The sequence below is a fragment of the Phocoena sinus genome, chromosome 8 (assembly GCF_008692025.1).
Source record: "Phocoena sinus isolate mPhoSin1 chromosome 8, mPhoSin1.pri, whole genome shotgun sequence".
Lineage (NCBI taxonomy): Eukaryota > Metazoa > Chordata > Mammalia > Artiodactyla > Phocoenidae > Phocoena > Phocoena sinus.
In genome coordinates, this window is record NC_045770.1 from 55,795,659 (window position 1) to 55,811,398 (window position 15,740).

General features: G+C 57.0%; 1 protein-coding gene across 8 annotated transcripts; it reads right to left on the reverse strand.

Moving 5' to 3' along the window:
• Nucleotides 1–1,620: 1,620 nt before the first annotated feature.
• On the reverse strand, nucleotides 1,621–15,499 carry TSKU (tsukushi, small leucine rich proteoglycan). 8 transcript variants are annotated; one of them, XR_004351113.1, is made up of 3 exons: nucleotides 15,329–15,499; nucleotides 2,236–4,135; nucleotides 1,621–1,871 (listed from the first exon to the last, which is right to left on the reverse strand). XR_004351113.1 is itself a non-coding variant. In XM_032640395.1 (3 exons), the coding sequence occupies exons 2-3, from the start codon at nucleotides 10,562–10,564 to the stop codon at nucleotides 3,066–3,068; spliced, it is 1,104 nt and encodes a 367-aa protein (XP_032496286.1). In that variant the 5' UTR covers nucleotides 10,565–10,679; nucleotides 15,329–15,440; the 3' UTR covers nucleotides 1,621–3,065. The 8 variants fall into 8 exon arrangements, 7 of the variants coding, with proteins under 7 accessions (XP_032496286.1, XP_032496285.1, XP_032496284.1 ...); XM_032640395.1 differs by adding an exon at nucleotides 10,531–10,679 and having other exon boundaries at nucleotides 1,621–4,135; nucleotides 15,329–15,440; XM_032640394.1 differs by lacking the exon at nucleotides 15,329–15,499 and adding exons at nucleotides 10,531–10,679; nucleotides 11,537–15,300 and having other exon boundaries at nucleotides 1,621–4,135.
• Between the last annotated feature and the right edge of the window lie 241 nt (nucleotides 15,500–15,740).

Genomic DNA, 15,740 nt, shown 5'->3' on the forward strand with positions numbered 1-15,740 from the left:
TCTTTGCACTAACCTCTGTAATTCTGTAAGATTCCAATGACCTCATTCTCGGTCCCGGGATTCCAGGAAGGCGGAGGGTGGCCGGATGAAGGCGGTCGGCGAGGGGAAAGAGGGGCTGGCTCCTCAAACTGCGCGGGTCCACTTTGGCTTCCAGAGGCCCTGGGCTCCGCGACCCCTTTGATCTGGGGTGTCTGGCCATGCGTGAGCACGAGGTGGCGCTGCGGGCTGAGAGCCTCCGGAGGGGCCGCGGGCCGCCTGCCCCGCGGGGCTTCTGCTTTCTCTACAGCACGCAGGGGCTGGGGGTGTGCGAGGTGATGCCCCCACCGGGAAGGAGAAGCCCGCACGGTGTGGTGGCGTCTGCCCACCCTCCCGCTGGAGCTTCACCCCCGCCCCGTTTTGCAAATGTGGAAGCTGCAGCTCAGGGCGGAGGTGAACAGTTGTCCCAGCCTCCCTTCCCCTGCTTTCAGCGCCACTAAAGTTTAAGACCCCTATGTTCCATGGCCCTCCCCAAGGACGCCTTCTTCAAGTGGGGCTTTAAAGCCCCACTGGGTGAAAGTCCCAGGGATCTCTCCCTCGCCCCTGTATTTGAGGCCTCTCTTGTCCCAAGGCATGTGGGAGGATGGAGTACCAATCTGAGGACTGTGAAGGCTGGGGTCTCACTCTGACCCTCCCTTGTCCCCCAAACTTCAGATCCTTCCCATATTGGCCGGGGCCAGCCTCTGGCTCAGGGAGCCCAAGCCCTGGGGGGCCTAAGCCACACGATGGGCAAGCACCCGAACCCTACCCATGGCCTGAATGTCCTGGGATCTGTGCCATTGTTCACCCATGACCCCTCTCAAGTGCCAGCCACCTCTGTCCAGGTCCACTTGTCCTTCTCAACTCCATGGATGAGCCTCCTCCAGGGAGCCTTCCTAATCCCACCACAGGGCTCTCACAGGTCCCTGTACTGCCCTTATAGTTAGGTGTCCTCCATGTGTCCTTCCCCCTCCCACCCCAGGAACATGAGTCTCAGGGCACAGAGTAGACAGCAGGAAAATCTTGGTAGTAGTGATGGTGATGGATATTCCTGCAGTTCTTGGCTAGTTAGAAGGAAGAGCTTGCTGACAGCAGAGCCATTCAGATGAGCTGGAAGTGGGATCCCTGTCACTGGAAGTGTGCAAACAGGAGTTAGGATACCACAGCAGTCAGATGCCAAGAAGGAACACAGTACTGTCGGAGCTCAGCGGAGGGAGGTGGACGGGGGCCTCAGGGAAAGCTTCTAAGGAGATGAGGTGGGAACTGGGTCTGTTAGGCTGGGAAGGAGTTGAGAGGCAGGGATGGGGGCAAGGGCCAGGTCCCAGAGTAACAGCCTGAGCAAAGGCAGAGGCACGCAGGGCCTGACAAGTTCATGGAGATGGGGCGTCAGGGAGAGGGGAAATGAGGAAGGCAGGCAGTGTTAGCTGCCGTGAAAGGTGCCACCCACCCCCGAGGAACTCCCTCCCTCACGTCACCTCACTCCCCTAATCCTGGGAGGTTATTGGGCTTTTCAGAGAGAACAATCTTGTCTCAATTCATCCTTATGGCCCCATGGCCCAGTCTAGGGAATGTCAGTGGATGCTGGTCAAATGATGGGAAGAGGGCCTCTTTATAGTGTTTATTAAACCAAGGACCAGGTGTTGGGTAGGGCCGGTGGGGGAGGACAGAGCTCTCACTGTCCTGTGGGCGTCCCTGTGGGACCAGCCCCCTGACGCCCACATGGCCAAGTATGGCTGGCTTTCACCCAACGCCTCCTCCCCCAACCCATCCCCAGGACACAATATTACAAAAGCGAACAAATGCAATGTCTTTCTTCTTTTACAAATGGCATGTTTCCATCCCCTGCCAGCAGGGACCTGGATGGGGTGGGGGATGGGGGGGTGGGGAGGGGGTGGGGGGGTGGGGGTGGGTTGAAAGTGACAGTCCATTAAAAAGGCAACAACTTTTATTAACCCCATGCTAAGGAGAGAGCCCAGGGCTGGGAAGCTGAGATGCCACCCTGGTGGCGGAGCATAAACATGGGTGGGGTCTCCCCTACCTCCTTCACTGCATTCTCAGTAGGATGAGCTGGGCTGTCGGGCATAGGGCCAGGGGGGTCTGAGGGAGCTCAGGAGCTCAGGGCCTGGAGGGGCTCCAGGACTGCATCTAGAGGCAGTACCTTAGGGGTCAATGGGCGCATTTCCATTCTTGATGCTGGGGGACGCCCCCCCCCACCCCCACCCAGAGTGGGAAACTGGCAGGGCTGGGACTGGTATCCCTGAGGCTTCTAGAGGCTCCGAGGTGAACTGACTTAGCCTGTGCCACAGCCGGTTACCGGGCCCAGAGTGCCACCCCCGAGGCCCTGGTCTCTCCTCCTGGGGACGACAGGGAAAGGGCACAAATGGCAGGATGTGAGCCTTGGAAGCAAGGGGGAGCCCAGAAAGGGGAGAGGGGAGAAAAGTGCAAAGGGGCCCTGCTGGGAGGCTGGACATTGGGTCCATTCACGCTTCTGCCACTGTAGGACCTCAGAATAGCATTTTTCCTTCTCTCGGCCTGAGCTTCCCCATCTGGCACATGAGGAGGTGGACTAGAGTTTTTTCTCCAGTCCTTTCTATAAAGTTCTATCCAGAGTTCTAGGGGAATAAAAAAGGATGAAGTAGCCCTCACATGCCCAGAGCAAAGAGAGGGCTGTGTCGTAAAAGAAACCCATGCCTGAGTGTCTGGACCTCTGCCCCGCAGCACTACCTCCCGCCCACCCTCCTCCTGTCATGGGTCAGGTTGGTCCAGGCCTCAGGGAAGGCACTTTGGGGACAAGTAGGGAAGGACAGCAGGGGACTGCTGTCTGGTTTGGCATCGAAGACCCTCAGCTTATGGTCTGGAGAGCAACATAGACAAACGGGCAAAACCTTGCTCCTGGGTGTGGGTCCCAGGTCCAAAGCCTCTCTTTCAATGATGCTGCCACACAGGCCTACAGAGTCCCTGCTGGCATTGGCACGTTAAAATATAAATTACCCAGGACCCGAGGGAGCCCAGGGCAAAGTCTGTTACATGGCCCCAGGCCACACCATTCGTCACAAGGTATCAGAGCCCCCAGCAGCTAATTCCTGGGTGTCTATGCAGTGCAGGGCCACCTTGGGGGTGGAGCCAGGCTGCCTGGGGTAGGTGCCCTCCCGCACCAGGCGCCGGCACTGCACGCCCTGGCCCACGCTGATGCTCTGCAGCGCCGGGAGGTGGAGAAGCAGCTTCTCGGGCAGGGGCACCAGGCCCGTGCCTGACAGGTCCAGCTCCTGCAGGGAGCCCAGGCCTGAGAACACCTCGGGTCCTGCCCACTTGAGCTTGGGGTTGCTTGACAAATCCAGGACCTGCAGGCCCTGCAGCTCACGGAAGCCATAGGGCACCAGCTGGGGGAGACGCTGCAGGCTGCCCAGCGACAGGTGTGTAAGGCCCGCCAGCCCCTCGAAGGCCCCTGGGCCAATGGCCGCCAGTGGGTTCCCGTCCAAGCTCAGGTAGCGCAGGGGCAAGTCCCGGAGGTCGGGCACGGTGTGGAGCCGGTTCCAGGCCAGGTTCAGGCTCTGAATGGTGGGCGCCGGCAGGCTGGCCCGCGCGGGGTGGGGCACGAGGCTGTGGAGGAGGTTGTGCGAGAGGTCCACGTGCAGCGCCCTGCCCTGGCTGTGGGTGGCGAAGGCGGACACGGAGACCTCGCGGAGCCGGTTGTGGCTCAGGTTCACGTCGCTCAGGGGCGAGCTGGTGAAGCTCTCGGCGGGCAGGGCGGCCAGGCCATTGTGGCTGAGGTCAAGAGACTCCAAGTAGCGAAGGCGGGAGAAGGCCGTGGGCGAGAACCTGGTGAGCAGGTTGTGGCTGAGATCCAGGCCGGCCAGCGTGGTGTAGCCCGGGCCTGCCAGCACGGACTCGTTCACCGTCTCCAGCCGGTTGGAGGACAGGTCCAGGTGGGCTGTGTCCAGGGGGATGGGCACGGGCACGATGTGAGGGCCCAGGCCACTGCAATCCACTCGCGTCAGGCTGAAGCTGTCGAAGAGGCCAAAGGTCTCCACCTCACACTGGCATCCAGGGAAGCAGGGCCGGGTGGTCTGGGCCTCACCGGCGGCCAGCAACAGCAGCAGGGGCCACAGCATGGTGTGGGCTAGAAAGAGAGCCACAGGTGAGGGCTGGCGCCAGGCACCCCATACCAGATGGTTCTAAGCCACCCCGTAAGACGCCAGCTGATGTGTGTAGGCACAGCTGCAAATTGCCACCAGCCCCTTAGTGCCCCCAGACGCTTTCCCTGAATACCCCTCCTTATATAATTTCTAGTCCCTATTCCTCTCTGGCCTTAGTCTCCCCATCTGTATGGTAAAGGGGGTTAGGCCAGTTGGCTGGAAGCAGGAGAACCCTTCCTTAAATAAGATTAGCAGGTGAAAGTGGGCCTGTTCTGGTTGAAGTGAAGGTGAGGGCCTGGAGCCTTCCTTGGATGCTAAGGAACCCAGTTGGAAATGCACTGGACAGGATGGGTCTACAGCTTAGGGGCTAGCGTACTCCATTTACCTCTGCTGAGCATATGCTACATGCCGGGTGCTATGTGCTGGGTGCTGTGCTAGCTGCCTCCCTGCACGGTCCCACTTAACCCTCACAACCACAAAAATTGCAAGGCAGCAATGCTGTCACCACTTCACGAAGAGGGAACTGAACCTCAGAGAGGTTCAGAAAGTCATGCACGGTCACAAGTAAGAGGGAGTGGAACCCAATGGCATACAGAGGAAGCATGGCTCACTGTCGTGGTTTGGCAGTGGCTGAGCCATGCCTGAGACCCGCACTCCGGCTTCCCAGACAGAGGCCTCTTCCTGCAAGGGGGGTCTGCAATGACTGTCCCCACCTCACTCCTTTTGTGGGTAACAGTGGCTGGGTCCACAGTCCTAAGCCCTCTCACCTGGCCTGGCCTCCAGAGGCAGGATCCTTCATTCCAGTTGCGGACCCTGTGCCAAGCCCCTTCCCCCTTGCCCTGCCCTCACCCCCAGCTGTTAGGGCTGTTACACCTCTTTGGCCCTTGCTTTAACCTAGGGCAGGCAGCTGGGCTGGCTCCCCCATTATACAAATAAAGAGATAGAGGCTCAGAGAGGAAAAGGGTTTTACCCCAAACCAGTAAAAAGCAGGGCAGGATTAGAACCCAGGCCCGCTCAGTCCCAATTCCTCTATTTTCATCTGCTGCCTCCAGCAGGATTGGCAGGAGAGATGGGGTCCAAGAGGGGCTCTTCCCACCGACACAGGCTACGATGCAAGCCACTGCCTCTCCCCTGGCTTCAGTTTCTCTCCCTGGACAACTGTAACAGCAGCTGCCACTGATGTCGGGCACTACACGTACACTGTCACCTTCGGTCCTCACACCCGGGCACGTCTGTAGCCCCTCGGACAGTGGTGCTCGCAGGAGGATGAGAGAGAGGGTTGAGCAGCGAAAGCCTCTAACTGGACAGGCTGTGGCTACACGCTCCCCCTGCACAGCAGCCACTCAGCCCGGGAGATAGAAGGCACTAAGCCTCACTCTAGCAGGTTCTTCAGCTCTGCACACTTGCCCCCCTGCCCCATCTTCCCCCCACCTGTTCCTCCCCCTGGTCTTCAGGGAGGGGTGGACCAGGGACCTGCCTACCTTGTGGACTGGGGGTGGCTGTGGAGGGAGCAACAGGATAGCATTACTAGCCCGACATGAAACTTTAAAGGGGCAGCCACTTGATCTGCACTTGGGCTCGGAGCACAGGCAGGGAGAAGGGGCGCTATTCTCCCCTGCCCCCCTATGTGGGCCCCTCATCTCCCGCCCCTTTCTGCTGTAGAGTCCAATTTGAGGATTAAACCCGGCCCAGGTGCATCCTGGGCTTGGTCCCAATTGAGGCAGGACAGAGTGTTCCAGTGTCTGGAACTGAAAGGAACATATTAAGTTACCTCACACCCCCTTTGTTCCCCTGGTGAGCTTCTCACCGCAGAGGTTCATTACCACCTAGGGCCTCCTCTTCCCTGCTAAGCTGATCTGCCCATACCCACCCTTCCTGGGGTTTAAACAAACACCGAAGACACACAAAAACGCCCTAAGATTACCCTTTGGTTCCCAAAGGTGATTATACAATGTGCCTCTTAAGTGCCAAATGGCCCCTTATGAGCTCCTGCTTATGTAACACAGCCCAACTCTCCCCCTCCCCCCCTAGAGAGGGGGCCTCTCAGGCCTCGGCTTCGTCCTCTGTACCACAAGGCAGTATTTCCTGCCCTCCTCACATACGTTGACGCAACTCTCACTGTAGTGCAATGCAAACTGTGAAGAGCTGTGCACACGTGCTGAGTGGTCACCACTGAGCCACGGAGGCAATGGTGGTGACAGCTGATACAGAGGGAGCAGGAGTGCAGATTGAGACCCGCCTGGGTAACTGTGCTTGTGATGCTTCCAGGGCACCGTGGACAAGGTCTCTGCTCAGCCCTGCACAGTAGACACCTCTCCCTGGGCCCCTGTTCTGTGCTAGGCCTGGACGTTAAGTGGAAAGTGCTGAGCCTGTCTTCACTAAGTGCCGGACACGTGTTCCCTTATGCCATCCCGTCACTCCAGGAGGTAAGCAGCCTTATGTCCATGTTACGGTGGAGGAAACCGAGGATGGCAAGAGGAAGGTAGCAGAGCCAGGAGGTGAACTCAGGCCTTTGTAACCTCGTCACTGGCTTGGTTCAAGTGGAACGTGTACTTCTGTGTGTTGCTAGGGAAAGAAGAGCTAAGCATCCGGAGTCCTAGGGCCATGCTCCAGTTGCCGTCGGCCGCTGGGACAGGTAGGTACCAAGCTTTCTAATACTCAGTGGCTCTGGGGCTTTCCTGAGGTCACAGCGGAGCTCAGAGGCCTCACAGGGCCGTCCAAGGCTGTTGGGAGAAGAGAAGGAAGAAATCTCTGAGATGCCTCACAAGTTTGGACCCAGAAGGGGGCGGAGGCAGAGGTGTGGGCTAGTGGTCTTTGAGGGTCAGTGCCCCTGTTCTGCTTAGAGGCAATGTCCCCTTTGGGGTAACATAAGGAGGGGTGCCTTCATGTGAGTGTCTCACGAGACGCTGGGGTCTGGCATTGCTGCTTGGAGCAAAAGATCCAGGAGCCAAGGGGAGGGCAGAACTTTCCCAGGAGGAAACTGAGGGAAGATAAGGAAATCCCCTGCCGGGGGCACAGCCCCTGGTAATTTCCAAAAGACCTTTGCTCGTTTGAGCTGTGAGGGCAGCAGAGCAGTGCGTGCAATCCCTCACTTTAGTGATGAGGAAGCTGCGGCCCAGAGAGCATGCAGTGACTTGTCCCTGGGTCCTCAGTGAGGTGATGGCAGCCGATGCTCAGGCTCTGACTCCTGACTCCAGGACCAAGCTTTCCAGCCCACTCAAGATGCCTGTGGAATCTCCCAGGGATCTTATGGAGTCAATAGAAATAATGCTCAGAAGAGTCTGCAACCTCATGGAGGAGGGGGCTGATGCCATAATTCTAGAGATCATAAGGAGAAATTGCATGCTAAGAAAAGTATAACCATGCATTAAAAAATAACAATGTAGGGCTTCCCTGGTGGCGCAGTGGTTGAGAGTCCGCCTGCTGATGCAGGGGACGCGGGTTCGTGCTCCGGTCCGGGAAGATCCCACATGCCACGGAGCGGCTGGGCCCGTGAGCCATGGCTGCTGAGCCTGCGCGTCCGGAGCCTGTGCTCCGCAACGGGAGAGGCCACAACAGTGAGAGGCCCACATACCGCAAAAAAAAAAAAAAAAAAAAAATAACAATGTAAATCGTAATTTTAGAAAGTCTAGAAGAAAATATGTCAACCCAGTAGTGGTCTTTCTTTAGATGGTGGAACTCTGAGTGGTTTAACCATGTCTTAATCTCCTTTTCTCCTCTTATTTCCTCTTAAATATCTATAAAACACACTGAGTAATGAAGCTTCCTAATAGGACTGCCTCATGGCCATCTCTGCTTTCTCTGATCTTGGCTAGCCACAGTCTGAGTCTTAGTCTCCTCATCTGTAAAATAGAGATGTTAAGGGCCATCTCACAGGCCTGTCACGAGGATGAAACATAATGGTGGGAGTAAGGCAGGGTTCCCAGCACAGGCGAAGGGTGCAGTGTGGACCCCCTGCCTCCCTCCACAGATGGGAGCGGGTGGGGTGGGGATAAGTGGGTGGGCCTGACCCCATCTCTCTTGCTCCTTCCTCCAGCAAATATGTATCAAACATGACAAAGCTCTTACCACTGCCCTGCTGGAAAGCAGTTCTTTCCTAGGAAGCCACACTATGACTATGTTGTTTCTCAACAGGGCTGCTGGGTCTGGGAAGGGGTGAGTAATGTGAGTTCCTCTTCACAAAAACCACTAGCCTCAGCTCCACGGAGAGGAAAGGCCTTCTTAGAGAGTGAGAAGGCCTTGGACACCAACTTGCAGTGTGAACAGGGCAAGTCACTTTACCTGGACCAGTTCCTTCAGCTGTGAACCTGGGATGCTAATGATGGTCCTATCAGGCTCAGAGAGGATGGCTGTGAAGATTAGACTGAGAAGACCAATGCCCCAGTAGAGAAATGAGGCCCCAAGTGGTAGAAGCCACATAATGGAAACACTGTACCTTTTCATTCTACCTATAATACCCATAGCCACTGCAGACAGAATTAATCAACCACAGCACTAAATCGCTAAGTGCAAGGCAGTGTGCTAGGCCCTGTGAGGTGTATGTTGGGGTCAGGGTGGGAGATCCCAGGGCCCCTGTCCTCATGGGGCTTACAAATCTGCAACGGGGACAGGAGAACAACTCATATCAAGATCACTAGCACCTGCCGTAGACCCAGGAGATTAGTACTCTAGTTCCGGATCTGCTACTAACTGTGTGACCTTCACAGTTTTCTTTCTTTCCTGGAGCCTCAGTTTTCTTTTCTGTGTAGTAGTGACTCTGCCTCCCTCCCTCCCTCTGGGACCCTGTGATCTACCCTCGGGAGAGAGGGAAAGGCAGACAGGTATTCACCGTGGAAGGCCAGGGAGGATCTCTGGCCCAGGATACATCACTTACTTTCCAAACCCTGACCTGCAGATAAAAGGCATCTGCTGATCAGCCAGGTTACAGAACACAAGGGCAGCAGGACAAAGGCTTAGTAACTGTACCCACCCCTGGTTAGGGGGATATAGCATAAGGTCCTCTGGGCAAGGGTCATGAGCTATTCCTTGCTGGGCCCACTGTGACTCTAAGGAAAGTTTACAGATGGCCCGTGAGGTCAAAAGAGTCAGTGGTGTGGCCCTAACAGGCCCCAGGCAGGTCTCCCCACTGCGACACTCCAGACCGTGCTATGAGAACCTCTAAAACAGCTTTGGCTACATCATCCCCCCTCTCAAAAACCACCTGACTTCTACTTTACCCACAGAAATCAAGTTCCCTCTGGCACAGAGGTATCTGCAAGTCGTCCCCACCTTCCTCCCTCCTTCGGCTGAACTCCCCGCTTGATTTGAAGCTATGGTGGTGGCCTTTGGACAACTCTCAGCCTCTTCTCATACTTTTCCAAACTCAGAGAATTCCAGGGCTGGAGAACTGGAAGGCCCCTCAGAGATCACGAGTAACTGAGGCCCAGAGACGGTCAGTGATTGCAAGTAAACGGCAGAGCAGGACCCAGGACCTGGGTTCTGATGCCTCATACTACTGCCAGGACTGCCGCATCCCCAGGCCTGCTCTGGCCCTGCCAGTGGAACAAAGCCCGTTCTGTCCACTCAGGCTCCTGGGCCACGCCCCCCTCCTTTCCTTGCTCCCCAGGCCGGGCCTCTCACACCACACTATCAACACACCTCCTTCAGACACACACTCGGTAAATTCTCTGCCTCTGCCGTTATTTACCCACCCGTTTCCTGACTTGAAGTGCGAGCAGCTTGGGGCAGTGACCCTGCCTTCTTCACCTGTTCATCCCTTCTCCTACCTGGGGCCACAGCCAGGCCTGGCAGGCCCGGCAAACACGCTGGATGAATGAAGAGCCCAGAATTTAGAGTCAACCATGGGACTCAGACCCGGCTGTGAATTCAGCTCTGTACCTACTAGCCTTGGGCACGTCTCAACCTTGACGAGGCTCCGTGTCCTCGACAGGGGCGACAACACAGGGTTGGTGAAAGCATTAGGGGACAGCGTGTGAAACAGTCAGCTCGACTGCCACACCTTGAGTGCTGAATGCATAGTAGACGATGATGGTGGTGATTTATTAAGCTTCCTGAAGGCAATGACTGTGTTATTCTTCGCTCTGTTCCTCCCTACCCAGCTACCCAAAGAGGTGCCAGCACCCGGCGGGTCTGTGACTACCTGTGCTAACATCCTCTGGTCACCATGCTGGTGTCTGCTGACAAGGCCCCAACCTCCCTCCTCCTCTGAGGAGGGCTCCCTGGGGTTAGGGATTCCAGCTTGGGTCCTCCTGGCTCCAGCTGCCTGCCCGTGATGCTGTATCCCAGCATCTCTGGCCCCTAGATTTGCCAGCTCTTCACCACAACTTCAAGGGGGAGTCCCTGGCCAAGGGGTGAGGTGGGCAGGGGGCCGAGCTCCCACCTGAGACGGGCTCTGTCTCCACCGGCTGCTCCATGCTGAGATGCCTCCAACCCTACTTATGTTCATCGTGAGCTCCCTCAAGCTGACGCCAACGAAATCCCCAGGTGGAAATTCCATTAACGTCCTGGCCCCCAGTGGCTTAGTCAGTTCTGGAAACGCAAGGCAAAAAGAATGTCAGGGCCAAACTCCCGGAGCCTTGTGGGTCGGCTCCCCCAACGGAAGCTCTAATGCCGCACATCTGTACAAACACGTCAGCTCGCCACGCACTTCTACAGCCCCATCTCGTTTCTGCCTCACCACAACGCTTGACCATGGGGATTACTGTCCCTGTTTTGCAGACTGACATTCAGCTGAGGAGGAGAGGAACCAGGTCTCAAACCTATGTATCTGAGCTCCAAATCCAATGCTCCTTGTATGGCTGTGCCCCAACTTACAAATGGGCATGTGTGGATCGTGCTGGACTATAATTACACTTACCTGTCTGTCCTCCTGTGGGCAGGAATGGGGTTAGGTTCACTTTTATGTCCTTGGGCCTGGGTGCCGGCTCTGGCACAGAGCAGGTACTATATGAAGATATACCAGGCATTTAGAATACTACCACCTCGCCAAAGGATACCTCTCAACCTTCCCGATGCCTCCTCAACTCTTATCTGTTCAGTCACCCTGCAAGATCAGCAGGTTACATGGCATTGTATCTATTTTACATCTGCGTAGAGACCCAGAGAGGTTCGGTGATCTGCCCAGAGTCACACAGCCAGTGAGGTCAGAGGCTGGACTCAGAATCCAGGCGTTCTGACACCAAGTGCCTAGCCTCCTCCATGACATCACCCCTGGAGGATAATCTACAGGGAAATAGACAAGACTCCTAATACTATTTTCTCCATTCTGAAGCTTCGCAAGTTCCCTCTGGTCTGAGGCATGTGTGGACACACGGGCAGGCAGTGTGGGGCAGAGGAAATGGGTTTTACGGTCAGGCACACCAGGTTCCAGCCCCACGATAACTCACCTGCCAGGAGCCCCTCTCCCCTCTGAGTCTGAGTCTTCATCTGTAACATGGTGAGAAACCTAATATTGCTCCCAGCAGGCCACTGGGATGACTACACAAGGTAAAGTGAAGACTCAGCCCTGGGCCTGGCATACACTGGTGCTCACTGCATGTGGGTTCCTGACCCCTAATGGGTGATTTCAGGGGCCAGGAAAGAAAAAGGAGCCATGACACCAGCAGACCTGAAAGCAAGGCAGGGGCAGAGGATAGAGTAGACTACAAAATGGATTCTTCCTTGGATTCTCTCCCAGTGCACCACCCAGGGTCCCGCTTGGGCTACAAGCACTGACCAGGCTCTACCAAGGAAGTTGGTAAGGGAGTTTGGAAAGGTCGCAGAGGCCAAAGCAGGCTGAAAGAGTTGTGTCACCTGTGACAGAATGGGACTCAGCAGCTACCCCTGGGTGGGTGGCTCACTGTCTTCCCCCCCCCGCCCCCCGCCACCTTGCACAGGTCAGGTTCAGGAGACCTCCTGGCCTGGATTGCTCCAGCAGCCTTGTTCCTGGCCCTCTGCTTCCAACTGCCGGCCATGTTGGGCACCAGAGTACAATCCCGACAGAAGACCGGGACCCCATCACTGCTGCTGGTTTAAAACCTATCCTGCAAAGACAGAGGCCTGTCTTGCTCATCGGGCCCCACATCTCTGCACAGGCTGTTCCCTCGGATGAAGATGACAGAGACACCCTACTTTTCTTTGTTTTCCATGCAAACTCTCACTCATTCGATTCAAAAGTCACCTCCATGTATAAGTATCATGTCATCTTCAAACAGTGACAGTTTTACTTCTTTTCTGATTTGGATTCCTTTTATTTCTTTTTCTTCTCTGATTGCTAAAACTTCCAAAACTATGTTGAATAACAGTGGTGAGAGTGGGCAACCACAGAGCTGATTCACTTTGTTATACAGCAGAAACTAACACAACACTGTAAAGCAACTATACTCTAATAAAGATGTTAAGAAAAAAAAAAGTCACCTCCTCTGTGAGGTCTTTCCGGTCTAACCTGCCCGTCATCCAGTAAAAGGTCACCCTCTCCCTGGGCTCCAGTGGCCCCGTCAAGATACGACACACTGTGCTGTGTGGCCACCTCCAAATCTGACCGTCCATCTCCTCTCCTACGTGGGGCCTGGCCATGCGAACGGGATAAGCCAGATGAGTGAAATGTCCTAGGCAAAAAGCTTCCCTCTGCTTAGGAGAGGGTACCAGTGGTCCAAGCTGGCAGGATACTTAGGGCTTTCCCGGGGAGGCGGGGGCGATATCAAGTTTAGAACCATAGTAGATGCTGGCTCTGCCTTCTATTGTCAGTGCAATCCAACAAATGTCTGCATGATGTAATACAGACTACAAATCTCTTCTCATTTTATTAGCACATGTAATTCATTATCCTATTTAACATTCACAACAGATCAGTCAGACCGGAATTACTAACCTCATTTGAAGGATGAGGAGACTGAGAATCAGAGAGGTAGAGTTACTTGCCTAAGGCCACAGAGCTAGGAAGCAACGAAGTAAGTGAAAATAAGTGAAAATCTCCTTCCGACTCTAAGAGGCTGGAGCACTTAGCCTCCAGATTGGTCTCCCAGGCTCCAGCACCACCCACAAGCCAGAGGAAGGTTTCCTAGAATTACCAACCCCACCCTGTCATGCCAGCTTAAAAAACCCTCTAGCAGCTCTCCACTGCCTAAATCCCAGCTCCTAGGTCTGGCATTCAAGGCCCTCATATTTGGCCCCTGCCTTCCTTCCCAGCCTCAAATTGAATTCCAACCCTCCCTCTCCAACCTTGCATCTGACAGTCCACAATGCTGAACACCCCTGCGCTGTTTCAGAACACACAGAGCTGGTCAGGGCAGTTCCCTCAGTGGGAGATACCTCCTGCCTCCCTCCCAGGTGTATTCACCTGGCTTCCCCAGCCTGCTGCTTTCCAGCCTTCCCTTCCTGGGCTGCAGGGGCTCCAGCCCACCTTACTTCATCCCTACCTAACTTCAAAGCCACCTCCCCTCTCCCTCTTCAAAAGAGAAAATTAGTGCCTGGGAATTGGTCAAGTCAGAATGGAGGTGTTAAATATCAAAGTTTTGTTTCCAGGTTCTAGGATCTCAACCAGTCAGCCGGAACAGGAAGGGAGGAGAGAGGCTGTCAGCACCTGCCTTTCTAGAAGGGAAACTGAGGCCCAAAGAGGGAAAGGAAAGTGCCCACGGTGAGGCGAGTGGCTTGCGCCCATCCTTCATGTCTGCAGCGTCAAGCAAAATTCTAGGTTAAAGACTGGGGTGGGTGGGGGTAGGGGCAGGGGAGGGAAGGTGTTAAAGGGTTATCTTTGCCACCCAGGATCAAAAGGAGGCTCCCGGCAGCCTGAGCCCTCCTTCTCAGGTCAGACCTGAGCTCTGCAAGTCTGGACTTATCCGAAGGGTAGAGCAGGCAGGGAGGATCAGAAGCTCCTGAGTCACCCCCTCACCCAGGCCAAGTGTGGGCGGGCACTGCACCTCAGGCCGTCTCTGCCTGCGTTGGTTATCGCCACCGCACGCTCTGCCCCGCGAGGGAGTTCTCACCCACTTCCATTACAAGGTGACTGCGGCTCAGAGAGGCTGAGCAACTTGCTCAGTGCCATATTGTGGGCCAGTGGACATCCCATTCGAAACTATAGTGTGTGCAAGGTTCCTCCTCCCAGCAGCCCAGCTGGAGGTCCCGGGAGCCGGCGCCGCGGGCAGCCGTCGTTGCCTTCTCACCTACGGGATTGGAGGGCTCGACACCCCTCGCCCCCGCCCCCCGCCCGGGGCAGGATACAAACGGAGAGCGGATCTCAAAGCGGAGCCGGGGGTTAGTGGCTGGCCTCTCCGCCAAGCAGACACATCTCTCTCGGTCACATACACTCTCTCCGAGGAGCGTGGGGCGGGCAACACCAGCTGCCCGGTCCTCTCCTCTCTTCAGCCCCCGATCGGGGGCCAGGACCGGCTGCTTACCTCTCTCCTCCCAGCAGGTTCGGCTGGCGTGTGCGGCACGCTCTGCCCAGCCTCGGCTCGGGTCAGTCCTCAGGCGCTGCCGATTGCCCCACCCACCAATCCTGTCCCATCCCCTCGCGGCTCTAAGGACCCCTGGAGGTGAATGAGGGGAGGGCTGCCAGAGCCCCCCGCCCGGACTGCAGGGGGGAGGAGGACGGGCGCTGTTGCCGAGGAACCCGGAGAAAAGTTTGAAGCCAAGTCTGGGCCCGGGTGGACAGCAGGGGAGCGAGGAGTTGGGGCGGTGTCTGGCTCTCGGCGCGCACATACTCCACGGACACCCAACCCAGACACGTCGACAGGCACAGACCACGTACGCGGACACAACGATGCGCCCACCAGCACTCACAACCAAACGCGGGCCCACGAAACGTGGACACGGGCGCAAAACAGCCTCCTCAAATCACGGACATTCAAAGGCACAGGCAGATGCATGTCCCCGGACCAAATTCACAAAGACCCACAAACGCGAGATGCACGTGTCCGCACAAAGCCCCCAGAGGCGCCGGCCCACGCCCACGGCCCCCGGTCACAGCCTTTGTCTCCTGGAAGCCCCCTCCTAGGTCCGGGTTCCTCACTCTGGCCGAGTCCCGGGCGTCAGGCCGCCGCTGCCAACGCCCTGGGTCCAGGAAAAGTTGAGGGGCCCCGGCCCCGCCCCTGGGTCCAGCGCCGTCCGCTCGCGGGATGGAGCTGTGAGGTTGGGGTGGAGGGGCTCCTGTCCTTCGCCCGCTGCGCGGACTCCCGCTCCTCCCGGGGACCCGCACCCACCTGGAAGCCTGCGCCGCAGCCGCCTCGGCACGCTCACCCAGGCGGCCCGGTCGCGGGCCCTCTGGCCGGCGCTTTTCTCAGAGCGGCGCGGCCCGCCCGCCGGCCCTCCGGCCCCCGCCCGCCGCTGGGCGCTCCCAGGCCCGCCCCGCGCCCAGTGGCGGCTCTGGCCAGCCGCTGGGCGATTTAGGGAGTGTCGCCAAAGTGCCGGCCTTTCCCGGCGCGTTCCCCGCTCCGCCCCCCGCCCGCCGGCGGAGCCCTTGCCCAGCCCGGGTTCCACCATAGGGAGCGTCTCAAAAGTGCGCAAGCAGCTCCCGCCCATTTCAGTCGGCCTTGCTCCCAGCTTCTTGCATCCCGGGTCCCTGCCCCCTTCCGCGGAGCGCCTGAGGCATCTCAGCAGATGGCCGCACGGTCG